Raw genomic sequence first — 19,320 nt, 5'->3', positions numbered from 1 at the left:
TTCAGCTATTTGTTGCTTAATTTTTAAAGGAACACCATCAACTTAAAAATCACACTATGTCTGACATTTTTTACCTGCTGTTGTCACAAGTAACACCTGAGATTACTATAATTGAACAAAGATTAGTGAAAATAATGTTTTTGTCTACTTAGGTAGATGCTGACACCATCACACACAAAAAAGAAGTGGATAACCTTTTGTTTGTTGGTTTGAGACCTGGGTAACTATTTTGCATACATATTCTACTCAGCTGTGTCTTTGATCAGTAATTTGAGAAAAACATCGTTTTGGCAACTCTGGAATCCTTAACCCCGCGCCGGCTGCTTTGTGTTGCTTCAGTGGGACAAAACAGACCTAAATCGGGCTGTTCTAGACCCTTGAGGATTTCCTTGCTTTGGGAAGTCATCAGGTGGCATATAGCCATGGTAGTGGCACCTAAGGCTTTGTCTACACTGGAAACAGAATGACAAAACATTTGTCATTCAGGGGTGTGAAAAAACCCCACCCTCCCCCGAATGACAAAAGTTTTGCCAACAAAAAGCGCTGGTGGGAACAGCGCTTTGCGACAAAGCTACCGCTGCTCGTTGGGGGTAGAATTTTTTTGTCGGCGGGAAATCTCTTTCCTGCTGACAAACAGCAGCTGCACTGCACACCTTTTAGTGGCACGGCTGCAGCGCCACAACCGCGTCGCTAAAAGGTGTGTAGAGTACACAAAGCCTAAGTCCGTACCTTCCTTCCCCCAGCATAGAGGATATGACTGAGATAACGTCATGGACTATATCTACACCCTGATGATTCTCACATACCAGAGTGGTCCTGTTGGAGGATCTGGGAGCTAGCCATCTTTGATTCCTCTCCTGGCTCCTTTGCCCACCCCCCACCCCCCTTCTTTTGCTCTGAGTACAGCTTGGATGGATCATAGCATCTGGTCCTCTGTGTCCCAAGAAAAAGATATCAAAAGATCAATTGAAAACCTAAGTATATTAACCATCTGTCTGAAATGTATGCAGCAGTGAATCAGGCTTGATATGCTCATATAAATGGCTAATGCAGTGATTGAATAATGGAGAGAAAGAATTAGAAGCAAGGTTTCAGAGTAACAGCCGTGTTAGTCTGTATTCACAAAAAGAAAAGGAGTACTTGTGGCACCTTAGAGACTAACCAATTTATTTGAGCATGAGCTTTCGTGAGCTACAGCTCACTTCATCGGATGCATACCGTGGAAACTGCAGAAGACATTATATACACAGAGACCATGAAACAATACCTCCTCCCACCCCACTGTCCTGCTGGTAATAGCTTATCTAAAGTGATCATCAAGTTGGGCCATTTCCAGCACAAATCCAGGTTTTCTCACGCTCTCCCCCCCACACAAACTCACTCTCCTGCTGGTAATAGCCCATCCAAAGTGACCACTCTCTTTAAAATGAGTGGTCACTTTGGATGGGCTATTACCAGCAGGAGAGTGAGTTTGTGGGGGGGGGGGGGGGGCGGAGGGTGAGAGAACCTGGATTTGTGCTGGAAATGGCCCAACTTGATGATCACTTTAGATAAGCTATTACCAGCAGGACAGTGGGGTGGGAGGAGGTATTGTTTCATGGTCTCTGTGTATATAATGTCTTCTGCAGTTTCCACGGTATGCATCTGATGAAGTGAGCTGTAGCTCACGAAAGCTCATGCTCAGATAAATTGGTTAGTCTCTAAGGTGCCACAAGTACTCCTTTTCTTTTTAATTAGAAGCAAGAGACTCAACTGTGAATTTGAAAATTGGGTTCACGGACTTGTCAGTTGTAGGACTGGATTTATTTTATGGAAGTGGGTCTTATCTTACTTGTTAAGGGGTTCCAATTAGAAACGTTAATAGTATTATGCATCTTTAAAAATTATTCTAAGTACATGGGATTTGATGGCTTTAGTAACAGAATATGGAGTCTTCCATCTCCGCATTGCTTATTAAAATCTAACCTACTATTTAGTGGCCTATGTAAAAGGGATTGAGACTGTGGTCCTTTATACTTCTTCAGTAGGGAGTTCCAAAGCCTTGTGTAGGAGGGAACCTACTCCCATGAGTTTTCCCCCTTGAGGGTTATAGTTTAGTAGTTCTTGAGGAATGTCCCTGTTGCAGGAAGGCATTCTTGTTGGGAGAAATGTGGTCTGTGGGATAGACTGGGCCTTGAAGATGAAGCCTGAGACTTTGAAATTGATCGGTCTGTGGGTAGCCATTGTAGTGAGTGGATTCTCAGAGTGATGTGCTCTCAGTGGCTTTATGGCTGCGCTAGTTTTCTAGAAAATCTATTTAAAGTGGTGGTTGCTAGAGGTTTTCATAGCTCTCTCTGAGCCCTGGTATTGAAGGAACTTGGCTTGCTGGTGGAGTAGTACAGAAAAGATTCCTAATAAGACTTCTAGAAACCCTCTAAAAACTCCTGAAATAGTTTTTTTTTTAACATATGTATATAAACAGACTGCACAATGCTGTGGTGTGGAAAGATCTTTACTGTTCTAGTAGAACCACTAACTGATGATAGTATCCTTTTCTTCGTGCCTTATCTTCCAAGAAAATAACAAAATACAGCAACAGCTTTCATTTTCATCCCATGGTCCAAACTTTTGGTGATAACAGTAATTAACATTTTTTCCCAATAATTCATCTTGTTTTAAACTATCCAGGGTTATTTTAAACCCCTCCTTTCCCCCCCTAAAGCCTGGGATGAAACTAAAATGTTACCACTGGCTGTCATTTAAAGGCTCTGATAGTATTAGCACTTATTGTATATGTCTGACATACAGTGCCTTCAGTATCTGATTCTGCATAACTGCTCTGTAGGGATAAGACGGGATGTCCAATGGGGTGATTCTAGGAGGAAGGTATGTTGAAATATATAACTCAACAATATATCCAGATATTGGCTGAAATCTGCTGTTTTAAAATATGATGACAAAGATAAAACAAAATTAAATGGTGTTTTCCTTGAAAAATGTGGGCGTTGATGACAATGCAAAAAAGAACACTATTTTGGTCTTAAAACATCATTTGACAAATTTTTCTCAAGGAAAATGTGTACTTGCTTCATAAAACATCATTTGGTTGATGAGGATGTTATCTTGTTGTGGATATAAATATAGTCATCTCCGATAATATTGGGTACTAAGTGATTTCACTTATTTCTATCATGGAGTTCCACATCAGTAACGTGAGAGGCCCAGTGATAATATTGTCAAAGCATGTTCTCAAAACTAAGTACAGTTGAATGAGTGACTTTTAAGGGATAGGAAGCAGGCTTTTGTCCAGACCTGACTTCCACAGAAATAACCATTGATGTAGGCAGATGTGAATGTAGATTGCTATAGAAGCAAAAAGACTGAGTAAGGTTTTATTATAGCAAAGCAGACAATGTGCAGTCTGCCAGGATTGTAAAAGGAGTTATGGAAAATCAGTTAAACTTTTTCAGAGTCCATCTCTTGTATAACTGGACTTTCATTTTAGAATGAGTCAAAATTAACTTCCATGGTGGAGACATAAGACTGTAAGAACTAGATTCCCACAGAGCGAATTAGAAAGCAAAATCAGAATGCAAACAGAATAAAGTTTAATGGTGTTGTACAATGACTCTCATAATAGAAATGTAGGGCAAGAAGGGACCTCAAGAGGTCATCTAATTCTAACCCATCTCTCAACACTGAGCCCCGGTCTACACTAGGACTTTAGGTCGAATTTAGCAGCGTTAAATCGATGTAAACCTGCACCCGTCCACACAATGAAGCCCTTTATTTCGACTTAAAGGGCTCTTAAAATCGATTTCCTTACTCCACCCCTGACAAGTGGATTAGCGCTTAAATCGACGTTGCCGGCTCGAATTTGGGGTACTGTGGACACAATTCGATGGTATTGGCCTTCGGGAGCTATCTCAGAGTGCTCCATTCTGACCGCTCTGGACAGCACTCTCAACTCAGATGCACTGGCCAGGTAGACAGGAAAAGAATCGCGAACTTTTGAATCTCATTTCCTGTTTGGCCAGCGTGGCAAGCTGCAGGTGACCATGCAGAGCTCATCAGCACAGGTGACCATGATGGAGTCCCAGAATCGCAAAAGAGCTCCAGCGTGGACCAAACGGGAGGTACAGGATCTGATCGCTGTTTGGGGAGAGGAATCCGTGCTATCAGAACTCCATTCCAGTTTTCGAAATGCCAAAACCTTTGTGAAAATCTCCCAGGGCATGAAGGACAGAGGCCATAACAGGGACCCGAAGCAGTGCCGCGTGAAACTGAAGGAGCTGAGGCAAGCCTACCAGAAAACCAGAGAGGCGAACAGCCGCTCTGGGTCAGAGCCCCAAACATGCCGCTTCTATGATGAGCTGCATGCCATTTTAGGGGGTTCAGCCACCACTACCCCAGCCGTGTTGTTTGACTCCTTCAATGGAGATGGAGGCAATACGGAAGCAGGTTTTGGGGACGAAGAAGATGATGAGGAAGAGGAGGTTGTAGATAGCTCACAGCAAGCAAGCGGAGAAACCGGTTTTCCTGACAGCCAGGAACTGTTTCTCACCCTAGACCTGGAGCCAGTACCCCCCGAACCCACCCAAGGCTGCCTCCTGGACCCAGCAGGCGGAGAAGGGACCTCTGGTGAGTGTACCTTTTAAAATACTATACATGGTTTAAAAGCAAGCATGTGAAAGGATTACTTTGCCCTGGCATTTGCGGTTCTCCTAGATGTAGTCCTAAAGCCTTTGCAAAAGGTTTCTGGGGAGGGCAGCCTAATTGCGTCTTTCATGGTAGGACACTTTACCACTCCAGGCCAGTAACACGTACTCGGGAATCACTGTAGAACAAAGCATTGCAGTGTATGTTTGCTGGCATTCAAACAACATCCGTTCTTTATCTCTCTGTGTTATCCTCCAGAGAGTGAGATATAATTCATGGTCACCTGGTTGAAATAGAGTGCTTTTCTTCAGGGGACACTCAGAGGAGCCCATTCCTGCTGGGCTGTTTGCCTGTGGCTAAACAGAAATGTTCCCCGCTGTTAGCCACAGGGAGGGGGGAAGGTTGAGGGGGTAGTCACGCGGTGGGAGGAGGCAAAATGCGACCTTGTAACGAAAGCACATGTGCTATGTATGTAATGTTAACAGCAAGGTTTACCCTGAAAGAGTGTAGCGACTGTTTTATAAAATGTGTCTTTTTAAATACCGCTGTCTCTCTTTTTTTCTCCACCAGCTGCATGTGTTTCAATGATCACAGGATCTTCTCCTTCCCAGAGGCTAGTGAAGCTTAGAAAGAAAGAAAAAAACGCACTCGCGATGAAATGTTCTCCGAGCTGATGCTGTCCTCCCACACTGACAGAGCACAGACGAATGCGTGGAGGCAAATAATGTCAGAGTGCAGGAAAGCACAAAATGACCGGGAGGAGAGGTGGCGGGCTGAAGAGAGTAAGTGGCAGGCTGAAGAGAGTAAGTGGCGGGCTGAAGACAGGGCTGAAGCTCAAATGTGGCGGCAGCGTGATGAGAGGAGGCAGGATTCAATGCTGAGGCTGCTGCAGGACCAAACCAGTATGCTCCAGTGTATGGTTGAGCTGCAGCAAAGGCAGCTGGAGCACAGACTGCCACTGCAGCCCCTCTGTAACCAACCGCCCTCCTCCCCAAGTTCCATAGCCTCCACACCCAGACGCCCAAGAACGCGGTGGGGGGGCCTCCGGCCAACCAGCCACTCCACCACAGAGGATTGCCCCAAAAAAAGAAGGCTGTCATTCAATAAATTTTAAAGTTGTAAACTTTTAAAAGTGCTGTGCTTAAAGTGCTGTGTGGCATTTTCCTTCCCTCCTCCACCACCCCTCCTGGGCTACCTTGGTAGTCATCTCCCTATTTGTGTGATGAATGAATAACGAATGCATGAATGTGAAGCAGCAATGACTTTATTGCCTCTGCAAGCGGTGATTGAAGGGAGGAGGGGCGGGTGGTTAGCTTACAGGGAAGTAGAGTGAACCAAGGGGCGGGGGGTTTCATCAAGGAGAAACAAACAGAACTTTCACACCGTAGCCTGGCCAGTCATGAAACTGGTTTTCAAAGCTTCTCTGATGCGTACCGCGCCCTCCTGTGCTCTTCTAACCGCCCTGGTGTCTGGCTGCGCGTAACCAGCAGCCAGGCGATTTGCCTCAACCTTCCACCCCGCCATAAACGTCTCCCCCTTACTCTCACAGATATTGTGGAGCACACAGCAAGCAGTAATCACAGTGGGAATATTGGTTTCGCTGAGGTCTAAGCGAGTCAGTAAACTGCGCCAGCGCGCCTTTAAACGTCCAAATGCACATTCTACCACCATTCTGCACTTGCTCAGCCTGTAGTTGAACAGCTCCTGACTACTGTCCAGGCTGCCTGTGTACGGCTTCATGAGCCATGGCATTAAGGGGTAGGCTGGGTCCCCAAGGATACATATAGGCATTTCAACATCCCCAACAGTTATTTTCTGGTCTGGGAATAAAGTCCCTTCCTGCAGCTTTTGAAACAGACCAGAGTTCCTGAAGATGCGAGCATCATGCACCTTTCCCGGCCATCCCACGTTGATGTTGGTGAAATGTCCCTTGTGATCCACCAGAGCTTGCAGCACTATCGAAAAGTACCCCTTGCACTTTATGTACTCGGCGGCTTGGTGCTTCGGTGCCAAGATAGGGATATGGGTTCCGTCTATAGCCCCACCACAGTTAGGGAATCCCATTGCAGCAAAGCCATCCACTATGACCTGCACGTTTCCCAGGGTCACTACCCTTGATATCAGCAGATCTTTGATTGCGTGAGCTACTTGCATCACAGCAGCCCCCACAGTAGATTTGCCCACTCCAAATTGATTCCCAACTGACCGGTAGCTGTCTGGCGTTGCAAGCTTCCACAGGGCTATCGCCACTCGCTTCTCAACTGTGAGGGCTGCTCTCATCTTGGTATTCATGCGCTTCAGGGCAGGGGAAAGCAAGTCACAAAGTTCCATGAAAGTGCCCTTATGCATGCAAAAGTTTCGCAGCCACTGGGAATTGTCCCAGACCTGCAACACTATGCGGTCCCACCAGTCTGTGCTTGTTTCCCGAGCCCAGAATCGGCGTTCCACAGCATGAACCTGCCCCATTAGCACCATGATGCATGTATTGGCAGGGCCCATGCTTTCAGAGAAATCTGTGTCCATGTCCTGATCACTCACATGACCGCGCTGACGTCGCCTCCTCGCCCGGTATCGCGTTGCCAGGTTCTGGTGCTGAATATACTGCTGGATAATGCGTGTGGTGTTTTATGTGCTCCTAATTGCCAAAGTGAGCTGAGCGGCCTCCATGCTTGCCTTGGTATGGCGTCCGCACAGAAAAAAGGCGCGGAACGATTGTCTGCCGTTGCTCTGACGGAGGGAGGGGCGACTGACGATACGGCTTACAGGGTTGGCTTCAGGGAGCTAAAATTAACAAAGGGTGTGCCTGTACATCAAGGAGTATTTCAGGCAGGACTGCACGGAGGGTTCCAATAAGAAATGGTGCACCTAAGTTATCGTTCTTATTGGAACAAGGAGGTTAGCCTGGCCTCTGATTGATACATGGCTAGATTTACCTCGCTGCACCTTCTCTGTGAGTGACTGCAGTGTGATCTAGACAGGGGAGGAGGCAAATGAGTACAAAACAAATCTGGTCTATTTCTTGTTCTGACCCACTCCATCTATCTTTCACATCTTTGGCTGGAAGCAGACGATGCAGAAGGACTGCATGCCATCCACATCTCATGGCTGCTCGGCAGAAGATGGTACAATACGACTGCTAGCAATCCTCATCTCTTGCCTGCCTGGCAGAAGATGGTACAGTACGACTGCTAGCAGTCCGTATCGCCTGCCCGCTCACCATAAGACGGTTCAATAGGACTGACTGCAGGACTAAAGAGAATGACCTGGTCAAAGTCGCTCCAAATTTAGTCCCTGCGCCCTTGTCTGCCCAGGCGCTCCCAGCCGACGTGGCCAGGAGCACCTCGGACACGACGAGGACGACTACCAATCGTATTGCACCGTCTGCTGCCAGAAGGCAATGGGTTGCTGCTACTGTGCAGCAAAGCCGTACCGCGTCTGCCAGCACCCAGGAGACATAGGGTGACGGTTACCTGAGCGGGCTCCATGCTTGCCGTGGTATGGCGTCTGCACAGGTAACTCAGGAAAAAAGGCGCGAAATGATTGTCTGCCCTTGCTTTCACGGAGGGAGGGAGGGAACGGGGGCCTGACAACACGTACCCAGAACCACCCGCGACAATATTTTAGCCCCATCAGAGTGCTCCATTGTGACTGCTCTGGACAGCACTCTCAGATGCCCGATTGTTTGCCATTGCTTTCACGGAGGGAGGGAGGGAACGGGGGCCTGACGATATGTACCTAGAACCACCCGCGACAATGTTTTAGCCCCATCAGGCATTGGGATCTGAACCCAGAATTCCAATGGGCAGCTGAGACTGCGGGAACTGTGGGATAGCTACCCACAGTGCAACGCTCCGGAAGTCGACTCTAGCCTCGGCACTGTGGAAGCGCTCCGCCGAGTTAATGCACTTAATGCACTTAGAGCATTTTCTGTGGGGACACACACACTCGAATATATAAAACCGATTTCTAAAAAACCGACTTCTATAAATTCGACCTTATTCCTTAGTGTAGACATACCCTGAGGAAGAATTCTAGAGCACTTTACAAACTGTGGTCCAAGTTAAGGCTCCGATAAAGGAAAAGAAGGTCACCTCAAAAGGATCAGTCTTTAGAGGTAGTATACCTGCATTATTAAGCATGCTATTGAAAGCCCCTATTATACCATTTGGAAGGGCTCCAACTCAGTGGGCTCTCTGCTTGCTGTCTACAGTGCATAGCATGGCTAGGGGCCCACTCTGCCCAGACATGCCCCCTACAGGTCATTCTGCCCTGCCAATAATGTTAGCTGCCCATACTCTGCATGTGGAGCATGCAAGTAACCAAATTATGGCTGCTTTCTACACTGGAGCAGTGAGAGAGGAAGGAGTTCTGTGCACCCTTTTGGTCCATTCCAACACACTTACATTAGAGCAGCCATAGTTCGGTTTTATTAGAGTGGAATGGTAGCACCACTATAGTTAAGGTTGAGTTTGCCTTACTATTGAACAACTGATTTTTTAAGTGCTCTAAAATCCACATGCTTACTTGGATTGACTTGAAAATTATTGTGACAGATGGAAAGTTGAGATAAGGCAAGTGGTCCAAATGTGAGGTTGTTCAAGCCAGGGGTTCCTGAGAGTCAGCCCCCATAACAAATCATGTTACATCAAAATTGTATAGTTCTTGTAACTTTTTTTTGCACACACCTGGAGCTCAAACTGTGACTCTGAGCCTCCCCGAGCTGATAACACCCTCTTGGTAATTATCTTAGCTAATGTCTGACATCCACTGCCCCTTTCAGGAAGTGATATTTAAAAAGCTATTCAAAGCTTATGAAAACAGGAGAATGTCAGATGTACTAATGCAGATTAAAGAATGAGACAGAGGGAGTGCTAAATATGCAATAGGGATAGAAAACAGTGAACAGCCCTTCTCCATTTCTGTCTTCTGTCAAACTGGTTGGAGGGGAGGGGGAAGGAGAGGAGGGAGTGATTATTGACCAATCTCCTCCAAGCCTGGGAGTTTGACTATTCAGTGGTTTTCTCTCTTTATCAGGTGCTCACACTCAGAACCAATGTAACTCTGTATGCTGTAGTTTTCAGAGGTTCTAGTATTAGTGAAATTGATGATCTGGAAGGGTACGAGGCAGCGATGGGCAACCTCTGCTCTGGATTAGTGAAGTTTTGGGGCAGTGATACACATACAGCATCACTGAAATACAGCCAGCCTTGGGATGGAAGTCAGAAGCCATAAAGCAGGGAAGGGGTGGGAGGATTTTTAGCCAATGATAGTGGAATAAAGCCTTGTTGGAACAGAAAGTGCCATGGGATGTTCAATGACTATCCAGAGCAGCCAGGATCTCAGTAGTTAGGGTTTCATAGAAGAAACTACTCCACACGCAACCCTTTCATAAACTGCATCAAATTCATCTACCGGCCTAAAAATGAGGGATAATCCTGGTGAGATAATCCTGGTGAGATTTTAATCTGTATTACACAGGGCCTACTTATTTCACACACATGTTTAGCTTACTGAGTCATCCCCTCTGCTTCCGGAATCCTGTAATTCTCCCTGGATTTTTCCCCAAACTTCTATAGTTTGAGCATACATGACACTAGAGATAAAATCATTTCAGTGCTCCTCCGTGTGGCTTTCATTTGGGCTTTGCTTACTGGTCACACGCTATTTAATAATAAAGAACTGCAGAGGAAAGGAAAACTTAGTGGACCAATTATCTCACAGTCTCCTTACCCCCTCAGAGTTTCCTGATTACTATACAAGTAGAGGTCTTACATAGAAAATTTCTGACAGAGGGACTTTAATGAGCTTTCTAAATACATTTCTAAGTACATTAACTCCCATTAAATCGGAGCAGAACATAACAAATAAATAAGATCTGTGCTTGGTTTAAAAATGCAGTGATTCAGCTGCCTGAATGCCAGTGAAGGTAACACAGCAGTGCATAAAAATCAAATGTCCTGTCACCCAAAGGGCAAGGGCCTGAGACTCGATTTCCCCGTGCTTTGTGGAGTCAATTACATCTGTGCCAAGTGGGACCAAAAGGCTACCAAATCCTGGGGGCGGAGGAGGGAGGGGGACAAAGGTGGTTTTGCACTGTACCCTATGCTGGAGGTGTTGGGGGCTGGTTCAGCACTTTGTGCAGGTTAGAGAAGCCTCAGGTTGTAGAAACTGGGAATAACTGGGGTGTAGAAAGGTTCCTGGCCATTCTAGGAACATCTTTGGCATGCTTCTGCACCCTGGACTTTTGTGTCACCACCCAGAGGCAGCCACACTGACTCTTCATCTGTTAGGGACGGTCCCTGTATGAGGAGAATTCTATGAGAGGCACTTACAGGCAGTGTTGGCCACTGATAAATCTGGCCCTTGGCATGCAGGCATGGGGAAAGATGTGAGGCCTCAATCTAAAAATCAATGACACAGGAAAATCTAAAGCACTTTATTTTTTAAGTATCAGTAACATTATGTTAAACCTAATGAGAACTCACTGACTGGATTGAAACACATCAGCAGTGCAGTGTGATTATTTAGACTCAAAGACTTTAAGGCCAGAAGGGACCATCATGATCATCTAGTCTGACTTCCTGCACATTGCAGGCCACAGAACCTCACCCACCCACTGCTGTAATAACCCATAACCTCTGGCTGAGTTACTGAAATCTTCAAATCATGATTTAAAGACTTCAAGTTACAGAGAATCCACCATTACACTGGTTTAAACCTACAGGCGACCTGTGCCCCATGCTGCAGAGGAATGCAAAAAACCCCCAGGGTTTCTGCCAATCTGACCGGGGGGAGAATTCCTTCCCAACCCCAAATATGGTGATCAGTTAGACCCTAAGCATTTGGGCAAGACCCACCAGCCAGACACCTGAGAAAGAATTCTCTATAGTAACTCAGAGCCTCCCCATCCAGTGTTCCATTGCTGGCCATTGGAGATATTTGTTGCTCGCAGTTGCAGATGGGCCACATGTCTCATAGGCAGTCTCATAGCAGTCTCATACCATGCCTTCCATTTATCAATCTCAGCCTTGAAGCAAGTTTAGTTTTTTGTCCCCACTGCTCCTCTTGGAAGGCTGTTCCAGATCTTCACTTGTCTGATGGTTAGAAACCTTCATCTAATTTCAAGCCTATTGGCACTTAATTTAAATAACTCCTCTCCCTCCCCAGTATTTATCCCTCTGATATATTTATAGAGAGCAATCATACCTTCTCTCAGCCTTCTTTTGGTTAGGCTTAAAGGAGACAAGCTCTTTGAGTCTCCTCTCATAAGGTAAGTTTTCCATTCCTCGATCATCCTAGTAGCCCATCTCTGCACTTGTTCCAGTTTGAATTAATCTTTCTTGAACATGGGAGACCAGAATTGCACACAGTATTCCAGATGAGTTGGAACTGGGATGCAGCTTTTGTTATGTGCTGTGATGTGGAGAGATGATTGAAAGGCTGTGTGTGCCGTGTACCTGACTCTTGTAGAAAGATTACAAGAAATTGACTGATAAACTACATGGGGGGTAGGTGGATGGAATCCATTCCCAGTTTATGACAAGGAATAAGGCAGCGTCACAACCCCTCTGTAATTGCTACCCCAGTCCATAGGCTTTAAATACCTTAACACCCCTCTTCGGTGGTGATTTGTGGACCTGGATCTGCATGATTTCAGACACACTAACCATGACCCTGCCTTTCCTTTAATCCCCTTCTATGCTGGTCAACATGGAGTCCAGCTCCACTTCCATAGGGTGTGCCGGGTCCTGCTGCACTCATGCTTTGCCATCACCTATTCTTCTTTTGGGTGGAACAGCAGCAGTTCAGCTGCACTGTCCGCCGTCCCTATGTTGCTGGGCGAACTTCACAGCAGCAGAAGGTTCATGTGGCTGAGATGTAGCCATGAAGAATGGACTTTCATCTTGAATGGTCCCTGGCAAGGCCACCCTATTACACTCCGAGCAACAAGGCAGGAGTTTTCAGGTGACGGGATTTGCAGAATGATCATTGCTTCCTCCATTTCTCTAAGCTCAATATGGCTAATTGTATCAATGGGCCTGACACATGTAGTTAGGGGACTAGCTGGGTTGTGCTTTATGTGGGACTTAAATGGCCTTATGAATTTCATTCTATGTGAAAGTGAATGCAGTGTGCACTTACCACAGAAGGAAGCACTTTATATACAGAAACGTCTCTGAAAAATAAGTCCTAAATAAACTCTTACTGATCTTTAAGTAAAACTAAAATAGCACAACAGTCTCTCAACCCACCCTGTAGTGCTCCTCCTTATATACCACATAAGTGCCTTTTAGAAATAGCTAAGACAGCTATGATCATTCTTCAGGGAGGTTACCCTATCTGGCCTGCCACTTGCATTGGCATAACAGGAATATTTGTATTCTGCTTCCTTTCATAGAGGCTTTTTATAAGCTCCTTTTATAGCATCCTCTGGGGTTTTTTGCCTGCTGGTATTATACCCTCCTTTCCTAGAGGCTTATTAGCCAGTCTAAGTTTTTCCCTCACAAATTTCTTCGTGAGTTGGAGCACACACCCTCTCTTCTACAGCTCCAACAGAACTGTCAGGTAAGTTTGTAGAAGATGCCTTTGGAACTTGCGTGCCTGGTTTCTATGACAACACTGCAATAGTAGTTCACACTTCTCCCTCACAATTGGCTAAAAGTCCAGGTTTAATCACCATCTCCCAGGAATCTTTTTCTTGTTATAGAGGGTGCTAGTTATGACCCTATTATTAAGGTTGCCTCTTACTCTCCGTTACAGGGGTTGGCAAACTACGGCTCGTGGGCCAGATCCGGCCCCTCAGGGCTTTGGATCCGGCCCACGGGATTGCCCCCTGTGGTGCTGCAGGCCCACACCGCTCTCAGAAGTGGCCGGCGCCACATTCCTGGGGCCCGGGGGTGGGGGTGGGGGCAGAGGGCTCCATGCGTTGCCCTTGCCTCCAGGCACCACCCCCTGCAGTTCTCATTGGCTGGGAACAGGGAACCGTGGCCAATGGGAGCTTTGGGGGAGGTACCTGGAGGTGTGGCAAGGGCAGCACGTGGAGCCCTGTGCCCCCCCTTCCCCAGGGGCTGCACAGGGACGTCGTGCCAGCTGCTTCCTGGAGTGGCGTCGTGTGGGGCCAGGGCAGGCAGGTGGGGAGCCTGCCCTGGCCCCGGTGCACGCCGCTGCCACCCCGGAGCTGCTTTAGGTAAGCGGCACCAGGCCGCAGCCCGAACCCCTCCTGCACCCCGCACCGCAACTCCTTGCCCATAGCCCCCTGTCGCACCCTGCACCCCTCCTGCACCCAACCCCCTGCCTTGAGTTCCCTCCCGCAGTCTGCACCCCTTCTGCACTCTGCACCCCTCCTGCACCCCAAACCCCTTCCCTGAGCCCCCTCATACACCCCGCACCCCTCCTCTGCCCCAGTCCCTTGCCCTGAGGCCGTTCCTGTACACCGCACTCCCTCCCACACTCCAACCCCCCGGCCCTTCATACAATTTCCCCACCCAGATGTGACCCTCTGCCCAAAAAGTTTGCCCACCCCTGCTCCATTATAATCACCCGATTTCAACTGATTATAATTTTGCTAAGCTTCAGCCACTGAGGCTGAAATTTTCTATGCCCGGTCTCTGCCTTAGGTTGCATTTTTGGGGAGTTTTAGCTGAAAGAGGGCTTTCTCTCCCCCCCCCTGCCCCCCCGCCCCCAAGGAGCAGGCTGGTTTAAAATATATGTTGACTAATTTTTGTGTCCCATTTTTTTTAAAGAGCTCTTGCACCTCCAGAGGTTGGAGCAAGAACTTGAAATCTGGCAGGGATGTAGTCCTGGGATCCGAGTATTACCTTGTGCTGCTCCTGTGAAAATCTTGCTAGATATGGCTAAGTTATAAATGACAGTAAGTCACCATTTTCCTATGTGCAGTAGAATATGCTAGAGGCTTGTTTCTAAAATCTCTGAATATGTTCACTGAGCATATTCCCCAGCCCCACTGAGCCTTCTGAAGCAACCACACAGACTAGAACTTTGGGATAGGACACAGACGAAATTGATAGTCTTCTTTCTCCTAGACTGTAGCCTCATTCACCACGCGGTCTTAATTGATTCACTGAGCACTGGCCATCCTGTGAACTGAATGAAGCAGAGGGCCTTGTGAAAAAAATAGAGAGTGAACATGTAATTGAAGACTCTATCATACTGCATATGCTCCAGGGGGCTGAATTAAAGTTGCAATGAACAACCTGACTTTGGGACCTTAATATCATTTTTTAAACAATTTTATTCTGTATGTAGTAGCAAATATATTGTTCAGAGAAGCCCCAGTCCTGAGCCAAACTATTCTGTTCCGCATCAGGGCCGGGCTTTGAGATGCAACATACAGAGAGTCAAGTTAAAAACACGGCATTTGCTCTCGTTCTGCTTCATGCATAGTAAACACAGTACAGAAAGATGAGCAAATGCTACAACTGTTACTACAAATAATTCAGTAGCTACGAATACAGTATTCATTACATGAGAACTGATTTTACATCCACTGTTCTGTGATGTTTAACTCTATTTTACCCTCTGTAAAATGGGAAGGATGATGTTACTGACTGGCCAAGATTTTCAGTTAGGCTCCTAAATCTATATTTAGGCACCTCAATCTAAGTGGCCTGAGTTCAGGATCCTCGAGCAGCTACAAGTCCCATTGGGACTGAGGACATTTGAAAAATCAGGTAGGTGCTGAGCTGTGGGTTTAGGAGTCTAACTTTAGGTTTGAAAATGGAGGCCCTAATTTTCATGGGTGCTGTGCAGATGAATTCGCTAATGTGTATAAAAGGTGCACTTTGAAGAGCTGAAGTGTTACTGACTGAGTGCTAAATTTGACCGTGACAGCGTGCTGTGTTGTATGTTGTGGTTTTCTTTTGTGTAAGACTTTTTTGTTTTGACATTTTTTGAACAGACCAATGACCCTATTTCAGAGGGTTGCTTGTTATATTAGCCAGGACTCCCTTCCCACAGAGTGCTGAGCTTTCTCCACTTAAGTGAATGGGAGTTGAAGGAGCAGAGTGCCTTACAGGATCCTGCCCAGAAACAAACATGAGTGACTTTTGTATAATGTAAAATTTTAACTGAAAGTGGATCAGTCTGTGGGCGAGGCTGCCATGGCAATGGCTTTTAACGTGCCTGGGAACTGCCAAGCTGTACAGTGTTGATATTATTGATTACTAGGACGCTGTTAAAATGGCAGGTGCTTTTTACTCATGGTAGCTGGGAGCACAGGAGAGGCTGGCCTCGGGGGTGGGGGGAGGAGTGAGGTAGAGGGGATGATGCAATTCAAGAGGTTCATTGCAAGTTTGGCAGTCAGTGCAGGATAGCAGCATTACTGAGAAGTGACAGCAAGAGTGTGGGGTTTGAAGAAAAATATGGTGAGAATGGTTGAAACCTGACCTTTTTAATCCCAAATTAGAAATGACTCCTCGGTATCCCTGTCATAGTGGGTGGAGGTCAGAGGGATAGTACTCACTCAGGAACCTGGAACAAAACAATAGTATCCATTGTCCATTCTCTGGTGGTATCTCTTACAAAGTGTTTCAGGAGAGTTGAGAAAAAATGGGGAAAGTCTATAGCTGTGCTGTGCTCAGTTTGTGTGCAGGGTGGGGGTGGGCAGTGCTTAATTTGTAATGAAAGAGGTCCTGGGGCTCCAGCAATTATTTTACTTTCATAACTGATGCGGCAAGCCCAGAGGTGCAGGGGCTCAGCTCTGGCAAGCCCCAGCACAAATTAAGCACTGGGGGTGGGGTCTCTGCAGCAGAGGAGCTTGGGTGCATTTAGTCAGGGTTGTTATGCAAACAGAATAGTGGAAAGGACCCCTACTTCCGTCCCGTCATCTACCCCCTTGCACAGCCCCATTCTTTATTTCCTCTTCCCCCGGCATTTTTCCCTACCTTCTTATTTCTTCTTTTCTCCCCTTTATTCTGCTGTAGCTCTCTTAGTTACACCACGTTTGCTAATAAAGTCAGCACCACTGTATTTCCCCCAACTGAAGATCTGGTCCTCTAGGGCCTTCTTTCCATCTATTTCTCCTTGGTTGCTCCTCCCAAAAGAGTCACCCTCCAAATAAAAATTATTAGTACAATCTACTGTTAAGGGAGATATACCATAGTTAATAATAATAATAATGTAATGTACTATGCTCAGTACATAGTGTCTGCCTCAAGGCACTTTAAGTTTATGGTCACTTCCATGATCTTGATACTTCTCACTTGTGGTTTAGGGGGGCACTCATGTTTCTGCAGCTGCAATGTAGCCTACTCTGGTCAGCTGCCTGCTCCCACCCACTGCCTCATGTGGGAGCTGAATGACGAATGAAGAGGGGATCAATGATCAGCAAGCCAGGTGACGGTGTAGTTCTTCTCTGTAGACAATCACAGGGATTAGGAGGGTCGCTCCAGTCCCACTACACCCCCTCTAAGTGATTCAGAACAGAATGGATGTCACATTATTTTCCCCTGCCTACATCTCTGCTCTCATTTCTTTTTACTTCTCTAACGCTGCCTGTTCTCTACTCTACTTACTGCTCCTTTTGTATCTTCCTTTCACTCCCAGTCTTTGTGCCTTCTTCCATACTGCTCCTTATTTGTGCTAGGAACTCCCTCCTGTTCCATGTGTGCTAAATGGCCACCGTCTCCTCTTTCAAATCCCGCCTTAGAACATATATCTGTACAGTAGTCTGTTAACAATAAGCCACATATATGGTTAGCCTACATGCATACTTAAAAAAAGGCACCACCTCTAGATTCTCATGATTATTCCAATGCATTATTAATTATTATTTATATTCTCTTAGAAGCCACTGTCATGGACTAGGGCCCTATTTTATCTGAACTATATTGCCTTTCTAATTTAGGGCCTGATCCTGTGAGATGCTAAACACCGTAAATTCCCTATGGTGTCAACAGTTAGCCCAGCACTTAGGCCTTTATGCTCTAAGGCAGGGACTGTGTTTTCTTCAGTATTGCATACAGTATTTCAACAATTCATTCAATTTATGGCATCTGTTCATTTTGTTATAGCCTGAAGGTGTTTGATGTATGCTCATGTATGGTCAAGCAGAGAAGAGGGACCTAGACAAACTAGAGGACTGGCCCAAAAGAAATCTGATGAGGTTCAACAAGGACAAGTGCAGAGTCCTGCACTTAGGACGGAAGAATCCCATGCACCGCTACAGACTAGGGACCGAGTGGCTAGGCAGCAGTTCTGCAGAAAAGGACCTAGGGGTTACAGCGGACGAGAAGCTGGATATGAGTCAACAGTGTGCCCTTGTTGCCCAGAAGGCAAACGGCATTTTGGGCTGTATAAGTAGGGGCACTGCCAGCAGATCGAGGGACGTGATAGTTTCCCTCTATTTGGCATTGGTGAGGCCTCACCTGGAGTACTGTGTCCAGTTTTGGGCCCCACACTACAAGGAGGATGTGGAAAAATTGGAAAGCGTCCAGCAGAGGGCAACAAAAATGATTAGGGGACTGGAACACATGACTTATGATGAGAGGCTGAGGGAACTGGGATTGTTTAGTTTGCAGAAGAGAAGAATGAGGGGGGATTTGATAGCTGCTTTCAACTACCTGAAAGGGGGTTCCAATGAGGATGGATCTAGACTGTTCTCAGTGGTAGCAGATGACAGAACAAGGAGTAATGGTCTCAAGTTGCAGTGGGGGAGGTTTAGGTTGGATATTAGGAAAAAAAATTTCACTCGGAGGGTGGTGAAGCACTGGAATGCGTTACCTAGGGAGGTGGTGGAATCTCCTTCCTTTGAGGTTTTTAAAGTCAGGCTTGACAAAGCCCTGGCTGGGATGATTTATTTGGGGATTGGTCCTGCTTTGAGCAGGGGGTTGCACTAGATGACCTCCTGAGGTCCCTTCCAATCCTGATATTCTATGATTCTTAGTGTCTTATTGAATAGTACTTCAGTGGAGATTATTTAACTACGTGGGGTGACTTGTGCAAGCACAACCTCTGCGACTGTACACACGCAATATGAGTGTATATCTATGTGTGTACAAGAGGATATGAGAGTCCAGACCAGTAACTGTGCACTTAATTACTTGATTTATACATACAAATCCTCATGTGTATATGCAACAATTGCATGTCAGACTTTGGAAGATGCTTTGAAAAATCTAGCACTTTTTTTCCTCAAATTCTAAATCACCTGTAGGAATGCTAGTGCCAAAGCCAACCTTTTTAGTTAATTTCACTATATTCTTTTATATGCTGTATTTTATATGCTGTATTAATTAAAATCACAGGAATGCAACAGTATTAGATTCATAGTCATGATAATGCCCTTGGAAGTTAGTAATATAGTTTGGAATGCAGCTTAGTTGCTTATAGGAGAAATTAACTTCACTCAGTATAGAAAGGGAGCAGTTTTTAAAAAAAAAAAAAACTTTCATTGTGTCAAATCATTTGCAAATCTGATGAAACTGAATACAGGTCTAGGGCTCACCCTGACCTGATTCAGAGCTCCGTGCATGGATGGCTTGCAGGAATGGCCTCAAAATCAGTGGAAACATTCCTGGATTAAGGAAAGCCATTTCTAATTAATTGATTTGGTATGCATTGTAATCCCATTTATCCCAATTAATTTTTTTAGCAGGTCTAGTGTAATTCAGTATCAGAAGATGCAGTTCTATTGGGAAGATGGTAAAATCTGTCTTGAAAATG

General features: G+C 46.0%; 2 protein-coding genes across 7 annotated transcripts in view; both read left to right on the top strand.

Moving 5' to 3' along the window:
* Nucleotides 1-19,320, top strand: part of SLC7A1 (solute carrier family 7 member 1) — a 62,857-nt gene that overhangs the window by 2,085 nt on the left and 41,452 nt on the right. The window contains exon 2 of one of the 6 annotated variants that reach the window (XM_073340947.2): nt 153-220. The exons of the other annotated variants lie outside the window; for them this stretch is intronic. The gene's annotated coding sequence lies outside the window, so the exon portion shown is untranslated. The remainder of the gene's footprint in view (nt 1-152; nt 221-19,320) is intronic. 6 annotated transcript variants of the gene reach the window in all.
* Nucleotides 1,698-5,770, top strand: LOC140910342 (uncharacterized). The gene is made up of 2 exons (XM_073341014.2): nt 1,698-4,620; nt 5,209-5,770. Exons 1-2 carry the CDS (start codon nt 4,038-4,040, stop codon nt 5,310-5,312), a joined length of 687 nt encoding a protein of 228 aa, XP_073197115.2. The 5' UTR covers nt 1,698-4,037; the 3' UTR covers nt 5,313-5,770.

The sequence above is a fragment of the Lepidochelys kempii genome, chromosome 1 (assembly GCF_965140285.1).
Source record: "Lepidochelys kempii isolate rLepKem1 chromosome 1, rLepKem1.hap1, whole genome shotgun sequence".
Taxonomy (NCBI): Eukaryota; Metazoa; Chordata; order Testudines; family Cheloniidae; genus Lepidochelys; species Lepidochelys kempii.
This window is presented reverse-complemented; position numbering and strand designations above follow the sequence as displayed.

Coding starts and splice junctions, on each gene's coding strand:
- LOC140910342 (XM_073341014.2), top strand. CDS start 4,038: ATGCAGAGCTCATCAGCACAGGTGACCATGATGGAGTCCCAGAATCGC. Junction 4,621..5,208: donor AGGCGGAGAAGGGACCTCTG/GTGAGTGTACCT, acceptor TTTCTCCACCAG/CTGCATGTGTTTCAATGATC.